This window comes from Bubalus kerabau, chromosome 3, assembly GCF_029407905.1.
Source record: "Bubalus kerabau isolate K-KA32 ecotype Philippines breed swamp buffalo chromosome 3, PCC_UOA_SB_1v2, whole genome shotgun sequence".
Lineage (NCBI taxonomy): Eukaryota > Metazoa > Chordata > Mammalia > Artiodactyla > Bovidae > Bubalus > Bubalus kerabau.
The window spans coordinates 9,510,938-9,535,841 of NC_073626.1; the positions used below are offsets into that span (position 1 = coordinate 9,510,938).

The 24,904-nt window shown below is 41.7% G+C and overlaps 1 protein-coding gene across 2 annotated transcripts; it reads right to left on the reverse strand.

Annotated features, from left to right (window-relative positions):
* Window positions 1-1,191: 1,191 nt before the first annotated feature.
* Window positions 1,192-23,171, reverse strand: MCUR1 (mitochondrial calcium uniporter regulator 1). 2 transcript variants are annotated; one of them, XM_055570658.1, is made up of 9 exons: window positions 22,718-23,171; window positions 16,311-16,430; window positions 13,118-13,221; window positions 12,467-12,568; window positions 11,449-11,490; window positions 10,580-10,651; window positions 7,970-8,023; window positions 5,735-5,849; window positions 1,192-4,375 (listed from the first exon to the last, which is right to left on the reverse strand). In XM_055570658.1, the coding sequence occupies exons 1-9, from the start codon at window positions 23,136-23,138 to the stop codon at window positions 4,314-4,316; spliced, it is 1,092 nt and encodes a 363-aa protein (XP_055426633.1). In that variant the 5' UTR covers window positions 23,139-23,171; the 3' UTR covers window positions 1,192-4,313. The 2 variants fall into 2 exon arrangements, with proteins under 2 accessions (XP_055426633.1, XP_055426634.1); XM_055570659.1 differs by lacking the exon at window positions 1,192-4,375 and adding an exon at window positions 4,555-4,632 and having other exon boundaries at window positions 22,718-23,164.
* Window positions 23,172-24,904: the final 1,733 nt, after the last annotated feature.

Genomic DNA, 24,904 nt, shown 5'->3' on the forward strand with positions numbered 1-24,904 from the left:
CAAAAAGAAAGAAATAGAACTGAAAGGAATAGTTAGGACCTTGTAAAATGTGAGCATGTATCAACTTCTTACCCCTGAGTGTTGGCCTAAAAACAGTTCCCCACGTACCTGTGACATGCAAAACAGTGGAAGCTCACTGCTCTCTATTTAAAACTTAGAGATGCCGGAGCTCACATCCTGTAGCTGACAGCGGCCACCACAACCCCTTGATGGGGTCCTGGTCTGGTCCTCCGTGGAAACTGCAGAACTAGAGTAGAAACACGGCTGCCAGCAGAAGGAACAGCGAGACTCTGCTGTGGAGTGCCAGGGCTTTAGAGTCCAGCGACAACGCTGTTTTTAGAAAATGCCTTTCTTTAAAACAATAATCAAAGAGCCGTGGTAAAAAGCAGGTTTTTAGTTTGTCTACGCGCCACACAAGTGGAAGGGGGACTGAGGTGAGAAGGCAGACAGAAGACTGACGTCTGGAACTTCAGTGGCATGGTTTTCACAGGAAGGCTGCGTTTGTGGATCATTTAGGGGCTTTGAGAAACCGGATGCCCGCCCCCGCCGCCCCTCGAATCTAGTCAGTTCTTGGTGACTCTCTAACTTGAGGAAAAGGTTTCTGGTTGGATAAAATGAAAGGGGCCCAAAATTAGTTTCCAGGTGCTCGCTCATTTATCCGCTCCCTCAAGCCATTCCTCTGCTTCCCTCTCGAGCAGGCGTCTGTCACACAGAAGCTAAGCCTGTGCAGGTGACCCAGAAAAGCCCCACCTTTCAGGGGTGGCGTTTGTGTCGAACAGGTGGGTCCTGGGGAAGGAGCGTGGAGACCCTCTCAGGACCCCTCCTCCCGTTGCTCCTGCAGCGCTTGCTTCGGTTTCTTCCAGGCCCTTTCGCGGTGGAACTCTCCCAGGCTAAGTCGCAGGGCGTGTGCTGGCAACTTCACCACCCTGAAGCTGGTCTGAGAGAACTACCCACCCCAGTAAGAAGTGGAAGTGTGAGGTGCCGGCGGGTGAGTTCCCATGGTACCTTCGTCTTGCTCTTCCTGAATTTTGATCATGTAGGCCAAGAAAAGCAAACTCTTTGCTCAAGCTCATCTGATTTGGATTTCTATCACTTGTAACTTGACCTTCAGCTTTTGTAGAAACTTGTATATAAACCACATTTTCCTTCAAACAAGGAGTTAAAACACTTCACCACAAGCATGCTATTAAGTCTTTTGAATATGAATTTATTTTTTAAATCAAATAACCACTTTCAAATGTATCCTGTATGCAAATCCAAATGTTTAGGTTTTAGATTTTTAAAATAATACATCATTGTTATCATATACAACTGGAAGGAAAAAAACAGTATAAACAGAGTGTAGGCAGAAGTTGTTCTAGTTTTTCATATTCAATGTGAACTAACAGAAGAGTATTCTAATCACATAAAATTAAATATTTTATTTTAGATCATAAGAATATTAGGCCCCCTCTGTCATACAGTACAATGTAACCAAACATTTGCTTAAGTAATAAAAGGGTTAAGGAACGATCTGGGTTATAATGAGAGCAACATAAGTTATAAATCTGCAGGAAGGTTGGTATTTTCCAAATGAAACCCTGATAAAAGGCTAAACAGGCTCAAACATTTTCTATAAAGAATAAATCACTCCCGATTAACATGTTTTTGCTCCAGTGTCAGAAAAGTCACAACACATGTGATGAACGTATGTTAAGAGCCAGTTTTCGAGACGTGAGTTCCATAGTGCCGTCTATATGACATTTGTTCAGGAATGACGCCAAAATTCTCAGAACACGGCATATCGGGGGGAGAGAGGTCCCTGCCAACGCTGACACAGCTAGTTAGCAGGAGGAGAGGCTGCGGAGGAGCGTGGGACAGGAGGAAGAGCTCGTCACTCTGTGCGGCAGCAAAGGGCCGCAGCCCAGGCGGGCCACAGGCCCTGTGGCTCAGGAGGCTGCGTTTCAAAGAGCTCAGAGCAAGATGGCTGGCTTGAGTCAAGCCTTTCTTCCTGAACCAGAGACTTCTCGACTGGTACTTGACATCCTTAAGCGGAAAGATGAAGACCTTCGGATGTAGTTTTGTTAGCTACCGAGCTGGAAAAGTACTTAGTGGAGGGCTGAGACCAGCAAGGAAGTCAGAATTCACATTTCCTCTAAAGAACCATACACACAAACAGGCTTGCTTATGAAGGGAACAGGAGAGGAGTCGGGCTGCAGCTTAAGCTCTTTTAAAAAGATAAAAAGCAGGGGAGTGTAGAGAAGGTACGGAGGAACCTTCTGAGTGGTTCGTGCATGAACAGGAAATAAGGACTCAGGCCACTTGACATTCACGGTTAGGAACCTGTGCCTGGAAGGGTGATCTTCAGGACCTCACTATGCCCAATTCCCCCACGTGCTAGATGCACGGAGTTTCGTCAGGCATCTTTTCCCTTCTGAGTGCTAATGCTGAATTTCCTCCAAGCCAGCTGAGCTCAGGAACGGTCACACGGAATCCAGCCCCAGCCACTTACAGGCTCACAGACGGCCAGGCGAGCACTGGGAAGGGTGTACTTGCATTTCTGGCTCCTGTGCTTTCAAACAGAATATATCTGACTAAATAGAGAACGCGGTCCCGAACCGGCAGTCCGGGCCACCAAGAGGAGAGTTCGTTGTTCCCCGAGGCTGGGGAGGTGCGGGCTGGTACTTCGGAGGACTCCACTGCAGTCAGTGATGGCCTGGAACAAGTGACAGGTGGTGCGGCCCGCCCTCACTAGGAGGAATGTCACATGGAATATTGGCGGAGGACAGAAAGTCATCCAGCTGAGTGTTATCTAAAAAATATTTTATCAGAATATAAGGTCACTTTGCGAACACATTGGTATTTGCTTTGAAACAGAAGTGCGGACAGTGCTTTTCCTCCTGGGACTTTATTTTGTTGGAGTGTGTGTGCTCCAGCCTCCTTCTGGCTCTCCCTAATCAAAGTTATGTTGCAAAGGTGGGCTTAATGGGAGATCACTTACTTCACTCTTTAATACTTAGGGCAATTGTTAAATGAACAGGATTTTCTGGAGCACCTTCTCTGAAAGGGAGAGAATATAGTGATAAAGTACCTTTTGTGGCAGTTAAGGGAACTTTGGATCTAGTTGAAAAAAGATTATTTTTCACTTTGAAACTGACACCACGAATGCCAAAGCATTTGATTTTCATACTTCTCTGGAGCTCAGACTCTTTAGGTTACACAAATATTCTCAAACAAGGCAATGACTTACAAAGTTTAGAAATGGCATCCAAAGGACAGAGGACAACATTGTTACCACTGTGGATGGAAGAGTAATGATGGGTACTTTATTCTACCAGTGTGATCCATTTTTCCACTGGACCAGGTATGCATAGATATGCACATGCACGTGTGAGAAAGACAGGAAGGAGACATCTGATGTCATCATTTCTTGAATGCTTATTCTCTTTACAGGCAGGTCATTCAAGTTAGACGAGAATGTGCATTTCCATGCCCCTCCCAGTTGTATCTAGTAATCTGTTTTAAATGCAGAGGTAAGGTCACTATGAGAATGTCTTTAACAACCAAAGAAATCAACCCATATTAGGCTGATACCTGGCAGGACAGTTCTCTAATTTTCAAAGCCTATGACCTGAGCTTGTAATTGGCAAAGGCATCTTCATTAAAGATATTTCTGAGCAGTACCTACACTAGCTAACTATCTCAGTATTGCTACAGACATTGTGCCTTGTGCTTTCCTTGTATCGCGTACAAAGCTGAAGAAGGCCAATAGGGTGACGATCAAATACACTGAAGTTGACTTCCATGCTGAGAGTGAGCACGTTTTCTAGGGAGACAGTGTCATCCCTGGAGCATTATGATAGCTCTTAAATCAAGAGGGAGAGGAGGAGGGACCGAGTAAGGGGGAAGAAGGCAGAAGTCTACACACCAGGAAGCTGGGACAGTCTCCATCCTAATCATAATACTTCATTAGGCAATAAGATTTTCCAGCTGGAAGGTGCATAAACAATAAGCAGAATAATAACAAAGATAATGGAAACCAAAAGAAAAAAAAAATCTCTCTCTGGTGTCAAGTACAGTGTAGCATGAGGCTACCAACTGACTGGACTTGAAACACAACCTCTAACACAGGGACCGGCTGATGTCAGGGTCTGGGTCAGCAGGTGAAGAAGATTCGATCGATGCTCTTGGTTTGGTTACCGTGATTCTTCAGCACTTAGTAAAGTTCCTGGGCCTCTACACGGAGACCCCAAATCCTTGATGAGACAGAAGATTTAAAATTGCAGAGTTATACACATATTTACTGTTGCTATGTCCTGCAAGTTAGACTGAGTTCACTGGTCCAGGGGAGTGGAGTCCTCCTTGCTTTGTCCACCACTCAGAGTTATAAAGTTAACTAAATAGAAGAGATGAAAGAAGCAGTTATGAAATTTCTTACTTCTTTGCCTTGGTTATATGTCCATCATTTGCATAAAATAAATAATATGCATTAAATTAAAAAATCAGCATTATAATTAGAAATGAGAAAAAAAAAGTACAGCAAGAATCTGGTGTTCTTAAGGCAGAACAATAGAATGCTCTTTAAATAGACACTTTATTATATCCACAGGCGATAAAATCCCAGAGCTACTGTTAGGCACGTAAATACAGATCCTGGAAGAAAAAGAACAAATGTGCACAGTATTAGTTCTATTAAAAGTTACCTGCAGGAGCATCATTTTACTAAAAAAAAAAAAAAAACAACAACAGGCATTTATCCTCCAAGAAAGTAAAACCAAACCCAAGAAACCTGGCTTGTTCACTGATGTGCCACACTCCATGAAACACCTTCCTATTAAAAAACCCCACATCTAATATCGTCATCTCCAAACTACAAATAATATCCAAGGAAACTTCTCAATAAACGTATAGAATCCCAAGAATTCTGTGGTCACAAAGTAAATGCACTGGAGAAGGAAATGGCAACCCACTCCAGTGTTCTTGCCTGGAGAGTCCCAGGGACGGGGGAGCCTGGTGGGCTGCCGTCTATGGGGTCACACAGAGTCGGACACGACTGAAGCGACTTAGCAGCAGCAGAGTAAATGCACATGTACCACAGAGGGACACACCCTTTAACTCTGTGAGCAAAATTCTGCTTTTAAATACTATTCTACTTCAAAATATCGATCTAGAATGTTAAATTTGGTTAAAATAATGGTTAAGTAATTTTGGTTTTGGTACGTGAATCTTTTTCCCTCTTTTGGCTCAAAAATTTCAACAGCAAAATAACTCCTTATAAGAAGTGTCAGCCACTGAAGTAGAAAGATCACGACTCAACTGTGTGTAAAACATTCCATCTTGAATGTCACTAAAAGTAATTACCAATAACTACAGTTTGATGATAGCATCTCATCACATTTAAGATGCCATGAGTAGTAGTAAAGTCAGGTACTTCACAAAGAAAGAAAAAAAAAATGACATTAATAGTATGATACTTTATCTACTGGAAACTGTAAGATGCCTTATGATTTCAGAGATGTTAACGCATGAAAAAAATGTGCTAGAATCAATGAAATGCAATATCTGTCTGTGACTCAATTTATACATTTATCTTGGGAGTTCCCTAGCGGTCCAGTGGTCAGGACTCTGCACTTCCACCGCAGAGCACACGGGTTTAATCCCTGGTCAACTAAGATCGTGTGTGGCTCGGCCAAAAAACTTTAAAATTTTATTTATTTTCAGTTCATTTTAACTATCTAAATGTAAGACGGCTTACCTGCTAAATATTTAATATTATCAAGCTTGTGAGACTCAAGCATGGTTTTCAGGCCAGCAACCTCGGTGTCTATCTTTCTGTCTGTCTGTGTGACGGCCCGATCCTGCTGGGCGTGCTTTTAAAACAAAGAGATTCACAGCATTAAACCACACTGGATTTGTCCCTGAGTCCCTTCCCGACAGGGTGCAGTCAAGGTACACCCACGGTCAGATTAAGGAGACCTGGGCAGCCTTGAGTTCTAGCTTCATGCTATATTCTGCTAGTCAGGGCCTTAGCTATCCCTAGGCCTGTTTCCTTCAGTTTGAAACAAAGATAAAAAGTAACATTGGCCCTGTCTTCACAAAGGCTGTTTAGAGAATCAAGTGCAGTTACTGATAGAAGAAAGCTTTTATAAATTATAGGCAGCTTTACAAGTAAGATTAAGATTAGGAAGCTGGTCTGTTCTCAATGGCAATGAATATACCTCCTCCTTCTGAATTCCTCTCAGTAAAAGGTATACAAAACATGCTTTAAGGAACCCTCTTACACTGTTGGTGGGAAAGCAAACTAGTACAGCCATGATGGAGAACAGTGTGGAGATTCCTTAAAAACTGGAAATGGAACTGCCATATGACCCAGCAATCCCACTGCTGGGCACACACACCAAGGAAACCAGAATTGAAAGAGACACGTGTACCCCAATGTTCATCGCAGCACTGTTTACAATAGCCAGGACATGGAAGCAACCTAGATGTCCATCAGCAGACGAATGGATAAGAAAGCTGTGGTACATATACACAATGGAGTATTACTCAGCCATTAAAAAGAATACATTTGAATCAGTTCTAATGAGGTGGATGAAACTGGAGCCTATTATACAGAGTGAAGTAAGCCAGAAAGAAAAACACCAATACAGTATACTAATGCATATATATGGAATTTAGAAAAATGGTAACAATAACCCTGTATGAGAGATAGCAAAAGAGACACAGATGTATAGAACAGTCTTTTGGACTCTGTGGGAGAGGGAGAGGGTGGGATGATTTGGGAGAATGGCATTGAAACATGTATAATATCATGTGTGAAACGAATTGCCAGTCCAGGTTCGATGCAGGATACAGGATGCTTGGGACTGGTGCACTGGGACGGCCCAGAGGGATGGGATGTGGAGGGATGTGGGAGGGGGGTTCAGGATGGGGAACACGTGTACACCTGTGGTGGATTCATGTTGATGTATGGCAAATCCAATATAATACTGTAAAGTAATTAGCCTCCAATTAAAATAAATAAATTTATATTAAAAAAACAGGCTTTAAAAAATGAATGGAATCTTAGGTAATCTAAAAGCAACAGCTCTTGCTGACACTATTTCTATTCACATTTTTAAAAAGTTTTCTTTTTTTATAATTCAAATACCAAGTGTTTTATTATGAGGCTTGGCTATACTAAGGGCCTTTATGAGTTCTTTCCCAAATATAATAGTTAAACCAGATACATAGTTAACACCCAAAGGGTAGTAAGTTTGGCTGATGTTATAAAGGGTTTGTAACAATTCATTAATGTGAATGCGTAAAAGCATGGGAAATACTTCATTAAAAATCCCAGGGCAAGTAAGTAGTCCCCTGTGGTGAACAGTTCAGGTAATGAGTAAGGAAATAAATGCATGGAGGAGTAATATATTCCAGAGGATGAGTTTAGTATTCTCTCATGGAAGTCTCTTCCAGGTTTCAGAGGTCCCGGGTAATAAGGATGGAAAAGAAGTTATACATGCCATAAATTAAAAATATAGTAAAAAAAAACAAAACTCCATTCCTTATTTATTCTTCAATTAAAATAACTAAGTACTTTGTTAAGCACCAAAAAATTCCCATGATACTCCACTTCTGGGTATATATACCCAAAAGAATTAAAAACAGGGACTCCAACAGATATCCACAATTAGAGCACTATTCACAATGACCGTAATAATAATCAAAATGTAGTATGTCATAAGGGAATATTATTTACCTTTAAAGAGGAAGGGGAGTCTGACATATGCTACAACATGGATGGACCCTGAGGACGGAAAGCCAAGCAAAATAAGCCAGTTACAAAAGGACAAATACTGTATGATCCCACTTACACGAGGGACCGAGAGTGGTCAAATTCACAGAGGCAGAAAACAGAATGATGGTAGCCAGCAGGAGGAAGGAGGAGCTAGTGCGTTTAACGGGCAGAGTTTCAGTTCTGCAAGGTGAGAACTGAATCTTTTCTTACCAGTGACACCATTTCTGTTTTTATTTCCAGCAGCTTCCTTTCGTTTAACGAATACTGAAACAAACATGTAACACAGGTTAGATTCTGATTTATTCCTTTATTTATTCCTCTCCTCCTTCTCTGATACCTTAAATATTCTGGTCTCAGTACTTCCAAGAATATGTACCACTAGCAGTCACCCGTAGGATAAAGCAGCCTACCTGCTTTCTCCTTTTGATCTTTTTTAAATCTTATTTATATTCACTCATTGCTTCACCATCTAGATTCCCTTTTGTCATCTTCTACCTCTCTCTTAGTTGGTTTCTTTTCATCTCTTTGCTGTGATGTCTCTAAGTCCCTCCCACTACTATGATAGCATTGCCTGGGACCAATTTAGATGGAAGCTGAGTCACAGGCTTTTCAGCTTTGGGAGGGTTGAAAAAAGTAGGGTAACAATTCAATTTAGGAGCTATCCCATCTTAACTACAAACAAAATTGGCACTATTTGAAGCTTAGACAAAAGAGAAAAGACATAAAGTTGGGAAAAAAATAATTTCAAGGATTATTATTCTGTGACATAGATGCTGCCTTCTGATTATAAAACACTATGTAAATACACAGATTCAAGAAATACACTAAACCATCACATGTTGGTTTTAATTGAAAAAAAACACAAAAAACAAACCCATGTGGGCATTGTCACAATCCAATGTTATTAAGGGAATTGACTAGTTCTACTCAGAATTAAAATGATATCTTGCCTTTTTTGCTATTAATGACTGTGTGATTCTGTCAATACTGAGAACAAAATCAGGCATATTTCCTTAGTGGCAGGCATCAGGATTTGCTCAAGCAAATAAAGATTGGTAATTTAAGTGAAGAATTTAAAAAATCCTCAATAAATTAACACTTGTTATGGGGGGAAATTAATGCTTTTTAAGTCTCTAGAAACTTTCTAGCTATAAATGTCCCCCTATGACTACCAGGGGGATAGAGTATAAAAACAGCATTGCTTAGTTTAAAAAAACAACAACCCAAACCCCAAACCAAGAACTACTTGCAGGACCAAAGAATGCTCATCTCCAGGGTTTCAGACAGAGCTATGCACCAGATTACCACCAGGGGGCAGGGTGGAATGGGATTTTCTGCATCCCTTAAAATTCCAGCCTTAACTAATACTGACTCAGCCACAAGAGAAACGACTAAATCTCGACACTGCTGATTATAAAAGTGGCATCTATCTGGACCCATCTCCCTCTACCCCAAAGCAGTCTATAGGCTATACTGCATTTGAAACTGGCTGTAAATATCACCACGGTCAACGCTGCTGGAATAGTATTCTAAGTGTATTAAACAAAAGAATGAGAGGGTTGGATAGCTCATCTTCCTCAGTGCATGTTAAACTCATGCTAGTTGCAGACTAGCATACTGCTGTCCCGCACTTCAGAGTAATCCGAATTTAGGATTTCCAAAAAGGACTTCTCAGCTAGGTTAATAAGTCACACAAATTCACTGACTTTAATTCATGCTCACAGCCCCTATCTCCCAATCTCTGAGATCTAGTTCTTCCTGACTTTGTTGCTAGAGGCATCTTCCTACATCAAGTGGATTCAGAATTCCTGCTAAGCCTATATATAACCCTTAAGGGCAAAGGTAACCAAAGGACTTTAAGTCATATGCTAGTGATCATTATATATTTCAGCAATACTAAGTGATTTCCTCTTCATGGTTAGAAGTGTTTCAAAACTAGAAAGGCAGGTAACACTGGCATAATAATTATTTTGTATATCATATGGGGGCTTCCCTGGTAGCGCAGTGGTAAAGAACCTGCCAGCCAATGCAGGAGACACAGGTTTGATCCCTGTGTCGGGAAGATCCCCTAGAGAAGAAAATGGCAACCCACTTGCCTGGGAAATCCCATGGACAGAGGAGCCTGGTGGGCTACAGTCCATGGGGTTGCAAGATAGTCAAACATGACTTAGCAAGTAAACAACAAATATATGTCATATAATATATATATATATATATATCCCTTCTGCTTATATACAACCCATATTTTGTGGTATCTTTTTGGTAATGAAAATTTTACTTTTCAGTTATTTTTCCTAACTGAAAATTTCAATTTAGCGTAACTTAAGGAATCATTTAGAATTTGCATTTCAAAACAATGCAAAAAACTCATTAAGATTTCTCTATTAAAAAAACTACATGAAAATAGTTTTCAAACCCTCAATTTTTAATGTAGAATTTAACATTATTTAATATTTATAATTTAATATGTTTCAAGTCAGATAATCAACTTAACTTTTGCAAAATCAGGACCAGTAGAGATTTAAGTTAATATCAAAGAGATCAAGATAAAACAATTTATTCATGTCTAAGTGACAAATAGTTTAGCATCTCTGAAACAAACAAGATTCAAACTTGACTTGATCAAGATTTTAATTTTAATGTTACTTTTTAAAGTCCTGATCCAAAATACAGTTGAAATAAAGAAACACCATGTGTAACAATCATATACAGGTAAATATTTAACAGTACTTATGAACTGTAAATAACCTTAGATTTGACCTAATGTTCCGTCTTGCAAAGAAATTAATTCATATTCTATTTTTAAATAAAGAAACATACCAGTTCTTTCACTCTGCTCTTTTCTAGATTGAAGTCCAATTTGGTATCTGTTCGGACTTTGATCACTTCATCCTAGTGGGAGGGCAAACATCAAAGACAGAAAGAAATCCAAAGTAAGAGATCCAAAGCCTGTGTGGACATGAGCCTGGGTCCACTGTCTCCACTACTTCACTGGAGGGGTCGAGGGTAGGGGCTGAAGGTGTGCGGAGAGATGGAGCTAGAGACGGGGCAGGTCAAGAGACTGGTTAAGCCATGTGTGCGGGGACTTCCTGGTTATTTATACAGATAATCCCCTTTTATGTTGAAGTCAGATCACAGTGGGTTACTGTTGCTTTTAACATCAAGATTCCCAGTACAATCACCTTGTGGAATTTATGAATCAAGCTGTTCTCTGGACAACTTTGGAAAGCAGAGATGGACTCAAGTCAAATATTAGATTCTGGTTCAAATAAAGCTTTCTGACACTCATCAAAACCTTTTTCTTATTTAACACCAATGTCCTTTCCACTCAAAAAAATCAAGCAGCTGGCATTAGTCGGCATTTTAAAATCACATGTAATTCTTTTAAAGACAGTCTCTCCTAAGAGAATGTAAGGATTCCATGTGGCTGTTTTAGAAAAATTTTATTTAAAAATGACTTCATTCCTTCTGGATCACAATTTTCTTAATGGATTTGGTTACAGACATCAGTAACTTATTCTTTGGCTATGTTCTCGGTTAAATCTTCCAATATGTACTTTTGAGACATATCACACAAATATTTAACACAGAAGCAAGTTTTTAAGAACACATAAATATTTTGGACATTATATTTATTACTGAACTTATGTAATTATAAACGAGCAAGCAAACAGGAATGAGGATCTTACCATTACTTGTTGTTTTAACCGATGGAGCTCAAGTTTTATTTTCTAAAAAAAACATTAAGAAGAAGTCAGTCAAGGATATGTTTGGAAGGTTAGAAGAAAAACCTAAAACTTGGTAATAAACACATATTACACCATGCGTTTATGAGCAAGTTCTTCAAGTTCTTTCCTCAATTCAACATGAATTTAGGCACGTTTAGAACACAACCATAACTGAACAGTCTCAGAGGCAGAAATGATCACTGGTCATGCCAGGATGGCACTACAATCATGGCGTGTCTTGAGGGCTTTCAATTCATGTTGAAGGCCACATACAACCGGTAACGCAACTGTCTTCAATAGTCTCATTTCCCTCCAGCGATGCTTTAGTACCTCTTTCAAGTTTCCTTTTAACTAATTCTGCCCTCAAATAAATGACTTCAAGACAGTTTCAAACTTTATCTTTTTTTCTAGCAAAAGAAGGAATCGTTTGCTAGGTGGGTTCTTATAAGATCAAGGCTAACAGGTGATAAATGAACTTCCTTCATGGGACTGTAAATAGGACTGAAAACAAAAGGAAGATGCGGAGACAGTACCTATTTCAACACTGATCTCATAAGCCCACACTTTAAGTAAGACATGAAGAGATATTTTACAGCACCACTTATTCATAATAACCCCAAACTGGAAACAACTCTAATATGCATCCCAGTAGAATAACGCGGCGTGTTCCGATAATACTATGAACGATGAAAGAGAGTAATCTATTGCTGCAAGACACATTTGTGACTCCGTTGATAAAGTCACAACCAGTTAATGGCCATGTAAGCTGGGATGGTGATTTTTGCTGTGGGAGGAGTGACCAGAAGGGGATGACGGCAGGTCTTGGGGTGCCAGTCAAGGACCGCTTCTTCATCTGACTGACAGTCCATACTGAAAATTCACTGTGTACACTTCTTTGTACACTTTTGTGTATGCACATTATATCTCCAAATCCTAATAGAAAAGCACTTGATAAATATGAGTGGCTCTTTAGTTTTACCTCATTTTCTGATCTGAGGGCTGAAAATTCACTCTTCTCCAAAATAATCATATCTTTTTTCACATTGGCGATCTGAGACATTATTTGCTGAAGAGTGATCTCCTGGGAAAAGAAAAACAAAACATATAACCTCGTCTGGCCTAGGAAGTCCACTTCCTACCATCTCAACCTGGGATCATCTTAATGAGAAACCAGGACGTGGGCACATAGAAAGAGGTTCAGTAAGGTCCTCCTCCGTCTCGAAACGAGAAAAGAGGAAGAACTCCAGGCCAGTATCAGCACCAGATGAATCACAGTTAACAGAGTGACAGTCAGAGGACCGCCAGCTACAATTCAGGCCACATCTCCATTTATTAAAGCATTTTGTTGTTCAGTCACTCAGTTGTGTCTGATTCTTTGTGACCCCATGGACTGCAGTGTGCCAGGCTTCCCATCTCCTGGAGTTTGCTCAAACTCATGTCCACTGCATAGATGACTAGAAGAGTTAGTTTTCAAACTTAATGATTCTATAGAAGTTGAAAAAATAGCTCTGAATAAATATATTTTATGCCACTTTAGCCATTTGCCTCTCGTCTATACTAAAATTGCTACACGCTGGGACTTCCCTGGTGGCCCACTAGCTCAATCTGCTCAGAGCCCCAGCAAAGCTACCTGCTGCATCTTGGTGACCATATCTTTGTAGATGATATCCATGTTGGCCTCCATGATCTTGATCAAGGCAGATACGACGACTTCTGCTTGTTGAGTAGTAAACCCTAGGCAAACACACAAAGACAATTACTCAGGAGACTGTAGTTGTCAGAATTAAAGAAAAAAATCCTTCATTGAAAGGGAGAAAATACAAAGTTACACCTGCAGGTGAATGTCTGGATTCAGAAGCAGCTGGGAAGTGTAGCATGGCAAGAGGGTGGAGTCCAGTCCCAGGCTGTGATGTGTCTGTCACTTGGGACAAGTTGTACGCATGAGCGTTTACACGACTGTTTCCTCACGCACAATGAGGGGTGGGGCTGACTGAGCTCTGATGTCCCTCCTAGGGGTCAAAAACCATGTTTTCAGAGAATGTCTAATGACAGGAGATACCTGCTCTGCAAGGTCAAGTGAAAAGATGCAAGACTCAAAAATACAGATATTATACAAGTTATTGCTTTTGTAATTTATGAGAGTCTAGGTAGCTGTTATTTTCTTCTGTGTTGTCTTAATTTTCTACAATGGATATGACTTCCTTAATTTTAAAGTGTATATATTAGTAAAAAATAATTACATTAAGTAGAGAAAGTTTGTTTATTTCCAGCACAAATCGGTCAAGTCAATGGCTATATAATAATAATTCAGCTGTTATTTAATGTTAAAAGACAAAATCAGTTCTTACATTTTTCCCTCCACAATCTTCCTCAATCACTAGTGAGGAAAGCCCAAATTGGAAAGAATATATTCTTTTATATTCAATAAATGACGCTGAACTGAATTACATAAAGACTCAACTTAGCAGTGCTACTATTTTTAATAACTACAGGTACTAACATATTTCACATTTAAAATTCTAATTAAAATGCTTAATTTTAAATACTTAAGATGAATAAGTACCTGGTATATAATTCTTTCTGTTAAATAGTTTCATTTATAAGAACTTCAGAAGAATGTACTGATTCTTACAATTAGTTCATGGCATATTTGTCTGGATAAAGTTATACCTGATTCAATCTGGATGAGATTAAGCATGGGACTATACTGAAAAAGAACAAAGAAACAAATTCAAAGAAGACAAAAAGACCTCCAAAAACCTATTCTTTTCACTTTATTCAAAATCCTTTTATTTTCAATGTGTGGGTCATGAATAGCTAGCAAAAAACATCACTCAAATGTTAACAGTTTAGCTCTGGCACTGGGATTCAGAGTAGTTTATCTTGGTTCTTTTCTGTTTTCCTAATTTTAAAAAAATCAACAAGTCTTTTGCAATTTTTAAAATTTATTAATAAGGGTTCATAATTAAACATAATTAGGCTTGGGAATTATAAAGAAAAGAAAAAGAGAAACCAAAGTGGACTTACACTGATTAGAAAAGAGATAAACTTTACAGTCTTATAATTTAGAACCACCTACAGGAGGAGAAAGGATAAGGAGAAGTTAAGCCTGAAAACTTCTGGGATACCAGATGCAAATAAATTCTTTGTTTTAATAGGAAAGAGAGGTGGGACAAAATCAGGGCCAGTGAGATTATGGACAGAGGAAGTTCTGTGAATCAGGAGACATAACTCCAGGGGAGGAAAAAAAGGATAAAGGACAGAGCATTCCCCAAGGGGTCCTTCCTGGTCTTACCCTAACCCAGCCATCATCCAGGTAAGCACTTTCACATCCTACACCCAGTGGGGTCCTTACATCACTGGTTTTGAAATAGGCAAATACTCACAGGCCAGGGTTTTAAATCAAGAAAAGTAGGAAGTACATATGTTGAAACATTCAACATCTATTATTTTTAATTTGTCAAAAATAAATAAATGGATTCTGAAAGGTAGGAGGAGAAACAAACCCCATCTTTCATGGGAGAAAAGCTTTGGGTCCACTGCTGCTACCTGGCCACAGTCACGCTTAACAAAATGAATGACGTTCTCTTAACATCATCAGACATCCAGTCCATGTAGACACTCCTATTATCTCTGGAATGTCTTTTTTACAATTGGTTACTTCAATACAAAAGGTCCATGAAAAAAGAAAAAAGGAAAGAAAAAGAAAAGTGGAAAGACTTCTGCTTATCAAGATAATTTTAGATGCCCCTCTTACTTCTACTTTTCTTTTTAAAATTCTGAGCAGAAAGAAGTCGTGGTGGAAAAGGCTGACTGTTTCAAGTTTGAGAAGAAAAAGCTGTAAAAATTATCACAGAGCATGTGACAGTTTTCCCAACGTGCATTCAGGACATTACTTAACACTCAGAAGGGCTCTCTGGAATTCTCTGGGAACTGAGAGGGGAGAAAGACTGTGAGGCCACGCAGCTGGAAGCTTGCAGAGCCTGAACCCAGAGCTGCTAACTAACCCACGTACGCACAGAAGGACCCACCCCATCACCGTGTTCTGGGAAGACAAAGCACATCAACACAGGGCAGCTTTTCAGATATGAACACGCATAACCGGATGGATGACTGTACTATAGCACAGACTGGTTTATTTCAAAGGCATAAGCTATGGTATCTGAGATTCTGATTGTGAGAGGATATGTGTTCATGGTTTAAAGAATTATCAATATAATATGTATTAAACTTACACTGTGCATTTGTCTAGACAAGATTAAATATGAGACTGCTACCTACATACTAAGCGTACTTTGAATAACTGCCATACATATCGGAGTAATCTTTTACATCAGTTGGTTCAACAGCAGTAAGAGAAAATGTCAGTCTGAATATTTTTTTAAAACCGCAGTAAGCTGAAATGATCAGTAACTGCTGCTCCGCAACATTTTAATTTCATGAAAAGTTTTAGAGCACAGGAGATGCACAGGAATAAAACTGTCCCTTCTGGCCTTAGACAGTTGTCCTAGGAGCCATTCCTGAGTTTTGCTGGTTTGTGTCTAATTTTTCACCTGTAACACTATACTTCCAGAGTGATGTTATACACACACACTTCACTTGGACAAAGGGAAAATGTAGGAGAAAAGTCTCAGTTGTGCTGATGAAGCAAAAATGCCCTTAAACAGAGAAAAAACAAGAACTTAAAAAAATGGAGACTGATCAAAAGGCGACCTGTAGACTTCAAAGTCAAAGGGAAATATGAAAAATTAGGTAAGACCATCAGGAAGCCATGAGGTACAGGGTTTCTCGATGGCACCGAGTGGCGACTGGCAGAGGATTACCATTCTCCTCGAGCACACACACTAAGGCATGGGTGTCAAAGTAGAGCTTCCTGTTCCCAGAAGAGGTGAACTCTCTTCTTTTGCTGTCCAGCTGCAGGTTCCCAGCACAGAGGCTCAGCTCTAGAAAGGAAAGGACACTATGGTTCATAACAGGACCTGATGGTAATAAAAAAAAGCAACTCAGCATCAGGAAAAAAAAAAAAAAAAACAAGGCATATCTCAAAGGCCTGTTTTTTTAATTAACAATGGCTTTATTGAGACACACCTCACATGCATATGACTCACCCATTTGCAATGCATACTTCAGTTGTTTTCAGTATATTTACAGAGCTGTGCAGCTGACCCACAACTAACTTTACAATACTTTCATCAATCCCAAAGAAATCCTAGACCCTCTAGCTACCCTCTCTCATTTCCCTACTCTGTGCCCCCCAGCCTCGACAATCCCTTAATCTATTTTCCGTCTCTATGAATTTGCCTACTCTGAACATTTCATTTGAATAGAATCATTAGGTATATGATATCTTGTGACTGGTTTCTTTCCCACAGGGTGGTATTTTCGAGGTTCACCCCACCGTGTTCTATGTCAGTATCTTATTTCCTTTTATTGCCGAATAATATTTCATTGTATAGATATACCAGTTTTTTTTAACATAGTCACCAGTTAAAGGACTAACTGTATGAAGGTTCTAATTTCTCCACATCCTCAACACTGTTATTATCTGTCTTTTTTTTTATTATAATTATCCTACTGGGTGTCAAGTGGTATCTCTCTGTAGTTTTGATTTGCATTTCCCTGACAGTTAATGATGCTGAATATCTTTTCATGTGTTTACTGGTCATCTGTACATCTTTGGAGAAATACACTTTCAGACCCTTTGCCCATTTTTAAAAAATTGGGCTATCTTTTTATTACTGAGAGTTTTTTTTTTTAATATATCTTAAGATAAGTTCAATTTATCTTTTTCTTTTGGTCCTTTTGCTTTTGGTGTCACAACTAAGAAGCCACTGGCAGATGTGAGCACAGAGATTTACATCTGTTTTCTAAGGGCTTTGCAGTTTTAGTGTTCACATGTAGGTCTTTGACCCATTTGAGACAGTTTTTGTATTCGGTGTGAGATGGGGGTTCAACTTCATCCTTTGACATATGGATGTCCAGTTCTCTCAGTACTATTTTCTCCCTTAAATTATCTTGTGACTCTCATGAAACATTCAACCGATTTTAAGTGGGTGGGTTTATCTCTGGATTCTCCAGTCTATCCCATTGATCTATATGTCTGTCCATCTGCTAGCGCCCCATTTTCTTGATTACTTGCAGCTCTGTAATAAGTTTTGACACCAGGAAGTGAGTTCTTTTTGTTCTTTTTCAGGATTGTCTCGGCTATTTTGAGTCCATTGCATTTCCATACAAATTTTAGGATTATATAGCATCAATTTTTGCAAAGAAGCTACTTAGAACTGTGATAGAGATTGCATTAAATCTGTAGGTCAATTTGGGGAAGCAGTGCCATCTTAAAAATATTAAAGTCTTCCAACCATGAACATGGAATGTCTATTTATTTAGGTCTTTAATTCCTTTAATAATGTTATATATAGATTTCAGAATATAACTTTTGTGCTTTTGTTGTTGTTAAATTTAAGGATTTTGTTCTTTTTGATGCTACTGTTACTGGAATTGTTCTTTAGATTTTTCAGACTGTTTACTGCTTGTATATAAAAATACAACTGAGTTTTGTTCTTGTACAGTTTGTATGTTGATCTTGTATCCTGCAATCTTGCTAAATTTGTGTATTAGCTGTGAAAGTATGTTAATGAATTCCTTAGAGTTTTCCATGTACAAGGTCATGTCATCTGTGAATAGTGATAACTTACTTCTTCTTTTACAATCTGGATGCCTTTTCATTTTCTTGCCTAACTGTACTGGCTAGAGCTTCTGGCACAGTGTTCAACTGAATAGTGACAGCAGATATCCTGGTCCCTGACCTTGGGGGCAGAATAAACTTGTCTTTCAGCATTAAGTATGAAGTTCACTATGGATGTTTCAGATGTCCTTAATCAGGTGGGCAGGTTCCTTCTGATTCAGATTTGTCATGAATGGATTATGGAATTTCATCAAGTTCTTCGTTTTTTCCCATGATGGCGTGGTTTCCCTCCTTTGCACGGTGATCATGGTGTGCTACACACATTGATTTTTTCATGATAAGTGAACCTGCTGTTCCTGAGGCAGAAGCCCACGTGGTCCTGGTGTTGACTCCCTCTCACATTTCGCTGGATCTGGTTTGCTAGTATTTTCATAACAGATATTTGTCTATAGTTTTCTTTTCTTGACTTTGCAAAAGTCTACCTTTGGGGAGGGACTTCCCTGGTGGTTCAGACCGTAAAGCGTCTGTCTACAGTGCGGGAGACCCGGGTTCGATCCCTGGGTTGGGAAGATCCCCTGGAGAAGGAAATGGCAACCCACTCCAGTACTACTGCCTGGAAAACCCATGGACAGAGGAGTCTGGTAGGCTACAGTCCATGGGGTTGCAAAGAGTTGGACACGACTGAGCGACTTCACTTTCACTTTCACCTTTGGGGAGACATGTTCTAACAATTCATATATTACCTGTTGTACGAATTTCTATGTGTTTAACCACAGATCCAACCTGTTTTGCAAATTTGTTTCAAGATGCTCATTTGATTTTTTAAATTTTTTTGGCCGCTCTTCATGATATGTGGGATCCTAGTTCCCTGACCAGGGATTGAACCTGCAGCCCCTCTATATGAAGGGTGGAGTCCTAACCACTGGACAGCCCAGGAAGTCCCTCCCGGTGCTCATTTGAAAGAGGCAGCATAGTAATGGTTTCCTGGTTTTTGTATTCCACAAACCATAGAAGTAGTTTTAAAAAGACAGGGAACAACTGCAAAATGAACTTGTAATTTTTATCAAGAAAGGCCATTTAAACATAATAGTTTCTTATTCTTACAAGCATACTAAAATTGACAGCAAAAGAAAAAGAGAGATGGACAATATAAAATAAAAATCTTTCAATTAAATGTAATAAACATAGCTATACAAAACCCAGTCCATCCTAAAGTAAATCAGTCCTGAATACTCATTGGAAGGACTGATGCTGAAGCTGAAACTCCAATACTTTGGCCACCTGATGTGAAGAACTGACTCATTGGAAAAGACCCTGATGCTGGGAATGACTGAAGGCGGGAGGAGAAGGGGATGACAGAGGATGAGATGGTTGGATGGCATCACCGACTTGAAGGACACGAGTTTGAGTAAGCTCCACAAGTTGGTGATGGACAGGGAGGCCTGGCGTGCTGCAGTCCATGAGGTCGCAAAGAGTCAGACACGACTGAGCGACTGCACTGAACTGATTATAAAAACCTACTACATCTTTGTTCTTACTTGTCTAAGATGCCAGGTGTAGAAGAGTGAGAGAAGACAGAATAGTCATCTATTAATTCAGAGTTCAAAGGTTTTCTCAGGAGCTCTCCTAAACATCCTTCAGCTGATCAACTCTTATTCTCATCCCCTAAACATTCAAAGGAAACTCCAAGTAAGCAAATACGTGACATGGACAGGACCCTACAGATCTGATGCTTTTCTGTAAGACGACAGCAGGGGTTCCCAAGGTACTGGAAAGAGTGGGGTGGCTGCAGTCACAGTCTGTACCAAGATAAGGGTCAGAGAACCAATAATCACTTTGTACCAAGCACTGTTTGCAGACCAACAAAACGTCAAATGCAGCAACTACTGTGTGTATGTGTGTGGCAAACAGTAAAAACAAAACAAACAAACTTGAGAGTTGCTTATATTCAAAGAAGCACTCGCCTATAGCATAAGGCCCTTGACAAGGCACACAAAGCTCATCCTACTTTAGCCCACTCACCCCTTTAGCTTTTGTTCTGGCCACCTAAGCTATTCTGTTTCCCGCACTGTCAGACGCTGTACTCCATCCTTAAGCTTGGCTTGCTCCCCTTTCACAACTGGTAAATTTTAAGCATCCCTTTTACCCCTCTTCATCTAATCTGACAGTGTGCTAAGCACCCATTATGTTCTGGGCGGGGCATCATGCTACCCTGTAAGGTTCTCTCTGCTAACTCCTCCCAGGTAAGGGAGCAGCCTGTATTCCTTCCTTATCTGTGTTCTCAGCCCAGGACAGACAACCCCATCATAGCACTTATTACATTTATTTCCATGTCTGTGTATCATTCCAAACTCCCTAAGAGCGTTCAGTCAGTTATTTTTGTATCACTAGCATTTAGCAGAGGTCCTGGTACATTGCAGGCCAGAAATAACTTAACAAAATATCCAACTGTATGAATTTTTAGATCCAGATCTACAGACTGTCTACAAAGAAAGTTTGAGATGAACTGATTTCTCCTCTTCACCTACGGTTTTCCCTTTTCACATAAGTGAGGTCACTTAAATCTGGCACCTCTTTCTTCATCCTTTATCTCCAGCCCTGGGCAAAAACCGGCCTTTATGAGAAGAGAGCCCGACACAGAACAGCCCTAGCTGGATGGCAGGTGAATGAATGAATGCACCTCTTACAGGGCTCTTTATAGGCCACCCCACCCATTTCAGAACTGTGCTGGACTGTTCCATGGGTTAGAGAGCTTAAATATATTTGTGTCTAGAACTGGCTTGATGCAATTATTCTAGTCCAAAATTTCTTTCTTCTGATAACAATAATCATTCATGTAATTTAAAACAATATTGCAAGCTTATTTTAAATAAATATTATCGGCTGAAAAATGGAGACGACCTAGTCATGTGTCACTTGACGCTACAACCCCGGCTGATGGAAGGTGAAGTCCATCTTGCCTCCGTCACAGGGCAGGGCCTAGGGACACAGCAGTACTCTGGCACCAGAAGCAGCTCTGGTCCACTTTTCTTTCTTTATTGTGACAACAAATTGAGGTCTAAGAACTATGAATTCCCAGAATTAATAACCAGGAAACAAGGAAACTGAGCTATGATATGTAATTCTCCTTTGGGGACCTTCTGAGCGACTTCACTTTCTCTTTTCACTTTCATGCATTGGAGAAGGAAATGGCAACCCACTCCAGTGTTCTTGCCTGGAGAATCCCAGGGACCGGGGAGCCTGATGGGCTGCTGTCTATGGGGTCGCACAGAGTCGGACACGACTGAAGCAACTTAGCAGCAGCAGGAGCACATCAAAAGCATACACAAAAGAAGCCCAAAGTTAGCCCTGGACAGAGGAAGAAACTCAGCACAAAGTTTCTATTCATCAATCATCCTTAGGTCTAAGTAGCTCTAGGGAGAATCCTGGACACCAAACAGACCACTAGGCTGAAGACCAAGAAACAAATTCTCATTAGCTGACGGGATCATGAGAAGAAAAGAAATCACTAGTTACTAGCTTGTCAAAAAAAAGAGGAACAGAAGGCAAAGTACAGAAATAAAGACTCACACTCACTGCAGCACACTGCCAGCTGACCACTCACCTCCCAGTCTCCTACACAACTCTCCTCACGCTTTGCAAGAAACTAACCAGTTTCTTCCCCAGCCAAAGATATTCTTAAATTTCAGAAGCAACCAACATTTACCGAGCATTTCTGTTGAGGAAAACATTTTTTAAATAGCCATCAGTGTGGTTAGGGAGAGCCACTGATGTATATGTATAGATTCCCCAAAGTTAGACTTTTGCTAATAAATAACAATAACCTCAAATGATTTTTTTTTTAATCAACAGTTTTCAATCTAGTACACTGAGTCTGCTTAGACTTTCCTCATCTCATACAAGGGAGTGATTGATCTCACGTTCTCAAAGAATTTAATCAAATGTCAACTTCTCAATGAAGCTTATTACGAGGACTCCATTTAAATAACTGGAGGACCATTCCACTTTCCAACATTTACCCCCTCTATTTTTTCCGACACCATTGATCAGATGTTATTATATACACATATATAATTATATATAATATATGATATTTATATATTATAACGTTATTATATTATATATATATATAATCTCCTTTGCTAGAATTAAGCTCCAAGAAGGAAAAGAGTTTGTTGACCAATACACTCTGAGTACTTAGAAAAATGCCAGGCAGAGTAACGAACCAAAAGAGGGTCTGAAATTAAACTGTGAAACAATCCCTTCGTCTCCTATAGCTTCGCGCCTCCCATCGCAAGCCTACACGCCGTGTGTGCACCCGTCCCGGGGGATCTGCAGAAGTACGCACCCACTTCCCGCAGCCATCAGTCACAACCTGCGTCGGACACCTGGCGCCCGCCTCCCGGAAGGATCGGACCTTCCCGTGTGGGGAAGCCCAGGTTAGCGCGTGGCCCAGACGGCGTGACCGGACAGACCCCCGCCCGGGAGGAGACCGGCGACCTCGGCCGGCCTGCCCAGCTCCCGCCGCCCCGGCCCGGCCCTCACCTCTCCTGGAGGACGCCAGGGCGGCCACCCGGCCCAGGCACCGGGGGAACGCGCCCGCCGCACCCGCGAGGCCCGGGGCCAGGCCCGGCTGGCTTCTCCACACGCCGCCGCGCCCGGCCGGGGGGCCGGCGCGCGGGCGCTCCCAGTCCGCGGGCGGCCGGCGCGAGGCTGCGGCCGCCCGGCGCGGGCAGGGCACCAGCAGGAGGAGGAGCAACGGGGAGGCACGTGCCGCGCCGCCGCGGGCCGCCTGGGCGCCGGGGCGCAGCGCCCCCGGACCGCCGGGTAGCGCGGGCAGGAGGCGGTGCGCGGGGATGCCGCGGCCACCCGGACCTCCAGCGCGGCCGGCGGCCAGGAGGGGCAGGAGCCGCCGGCGGCTGAGCGGGCACTTCGGCCTCTCGGCCGCGACGGAGCCGCAGTCCATCCCCGACGCGGTCACTGGCCCGGGAGCGCGCTCATACCAGTCACGCGCGGCCCCCGCCCGACACCTACGGCAAAAGCTAGCACGGGCGGCGGCGCCGAGCCCGCCCTTTCCTGCTCGCCAGGCGAGGCTCGGGGCCCGCGCCGGGGGCTGGGCTGTGCGGGTAGGCGGGGCAGGGCAGAGGGGCGGGGCTCCGGGCGCGCTCTGGGGGCGGGGCTGGGAGGCGGGGCTCCGGGCGCGCGCTGGGGGCGGGGCCGGGCTCGTCTACCGGAGCCAGCACCCGAAGAGAGGCGAGTCTTCAGTTCAGTCGCTCAGTCGTGTCCGAATCTTTGCGACCCTATACACTGCAGCACGCCAGGGCTCCCTGTCCATCACCAACTCCCGGAGTTTACTCAAACTCATGCCCATTGAATCGGTGATGCCATCCAACTGTCTCATCCTCTGTCGTCCCCTTCTCCTCCTGCCTTCAGTCATTCTCAGCATCAGGGTCTTTACCAATGAGTCGGTTCTTCGCATCAGGTGGCCAAAGTACTGGAGTTTCAGCTTCAACACCAGTCCTTCCAATGAATATTCAGGACTGATTTCCTTTAGGATGGACTAGTTGGATCTCCTTGCAGTCCAAGGGACTCTCAAGAGTCTTCTCCAACACCCACAGTTCAGAGTCTGGTACACATCAAACCCTCATCCTGCTTCGTAACGGCGACCAGGGAGACCAGGAGGTGGTCGTGGGACTTCACAGAGCTGGAATGAGCTTGGAACTGCCACGATTTGCGTATTTATTACACTGATGTCCTTATAAAGACATTAATTATCCTGGGCCCCTTTAGAATCCCGTGGAAAGTCCGCCGAACTGCCCTGGGTTTTCCTGACTTTCCCGGTCCGAAGTCCCTCAGAGTGTTGGCGCCGAAGTGTATTTTAATAATTATTAACAGGGTCGAGGGTGTAGCACTTAACGTAGTCAACGCATTTAAATCTAAACTTTAAGAGCTTTTGTTTCCGGATTAGTGGATCAAGTGAGAAACTCTCAATCTGGGAATTTAAAACGTGGGGGTTTGAGTGTTAAATGAAACCTACTGGTATAAAAGGATATCTGATACTAGCAATGTTTAGTTCAGTGAGCTTTTTGAATGCCCGCTGCACCTGTCTCAGTTACTGGTCCATTGTGTGAACTCAGAGGTGTTCCTTGAACGAAGGAATGAAATGTCCAAGGCACCAGCCTAGGAAATACAAAAAAAAAAAAAAAAAAAAAAGATTGAAAACAACATTTTTATTTACATAAATCAATAAACTGTTTTTGTTTAAACCTGATAGAGTAAGGTTTCTGTCTCTTATCCTAACACAGAAATCTTAATAAATGGACAGACTAGATACAGGGATTAAAAGGCCAAACGAAAAAGAAGTATCTACAAATTAAGGCTTCAGGCAGGGACCAAACAACCCACAGGGCTCATAACTTTCTGACAAAGTTGGATTGGAGAATATGTTTGGACATGGGGCCCTCCTGCTGTCTCCCCACAACTGGACCTGGGGACTTCCATGAGCCAATTTGGGTTCACAGAGCAAATGCTCTGAGACCCACCAGCTGTGAGATCTCTAGGCAGGCCTCACACACTCCGAGGTCACCAAGGAGAAGAGAGTGAAGGATGGCAGGGCTGTTCCTGGAGGCCCTGGGCCTGGCCAGGGTGTGGTTACCATGTGGTGACCTGAGGGTGATGTCTCTGCAATGTAACTACAAAGTAAAGGGGCAGGGATAAACAGATCTTTGTGGT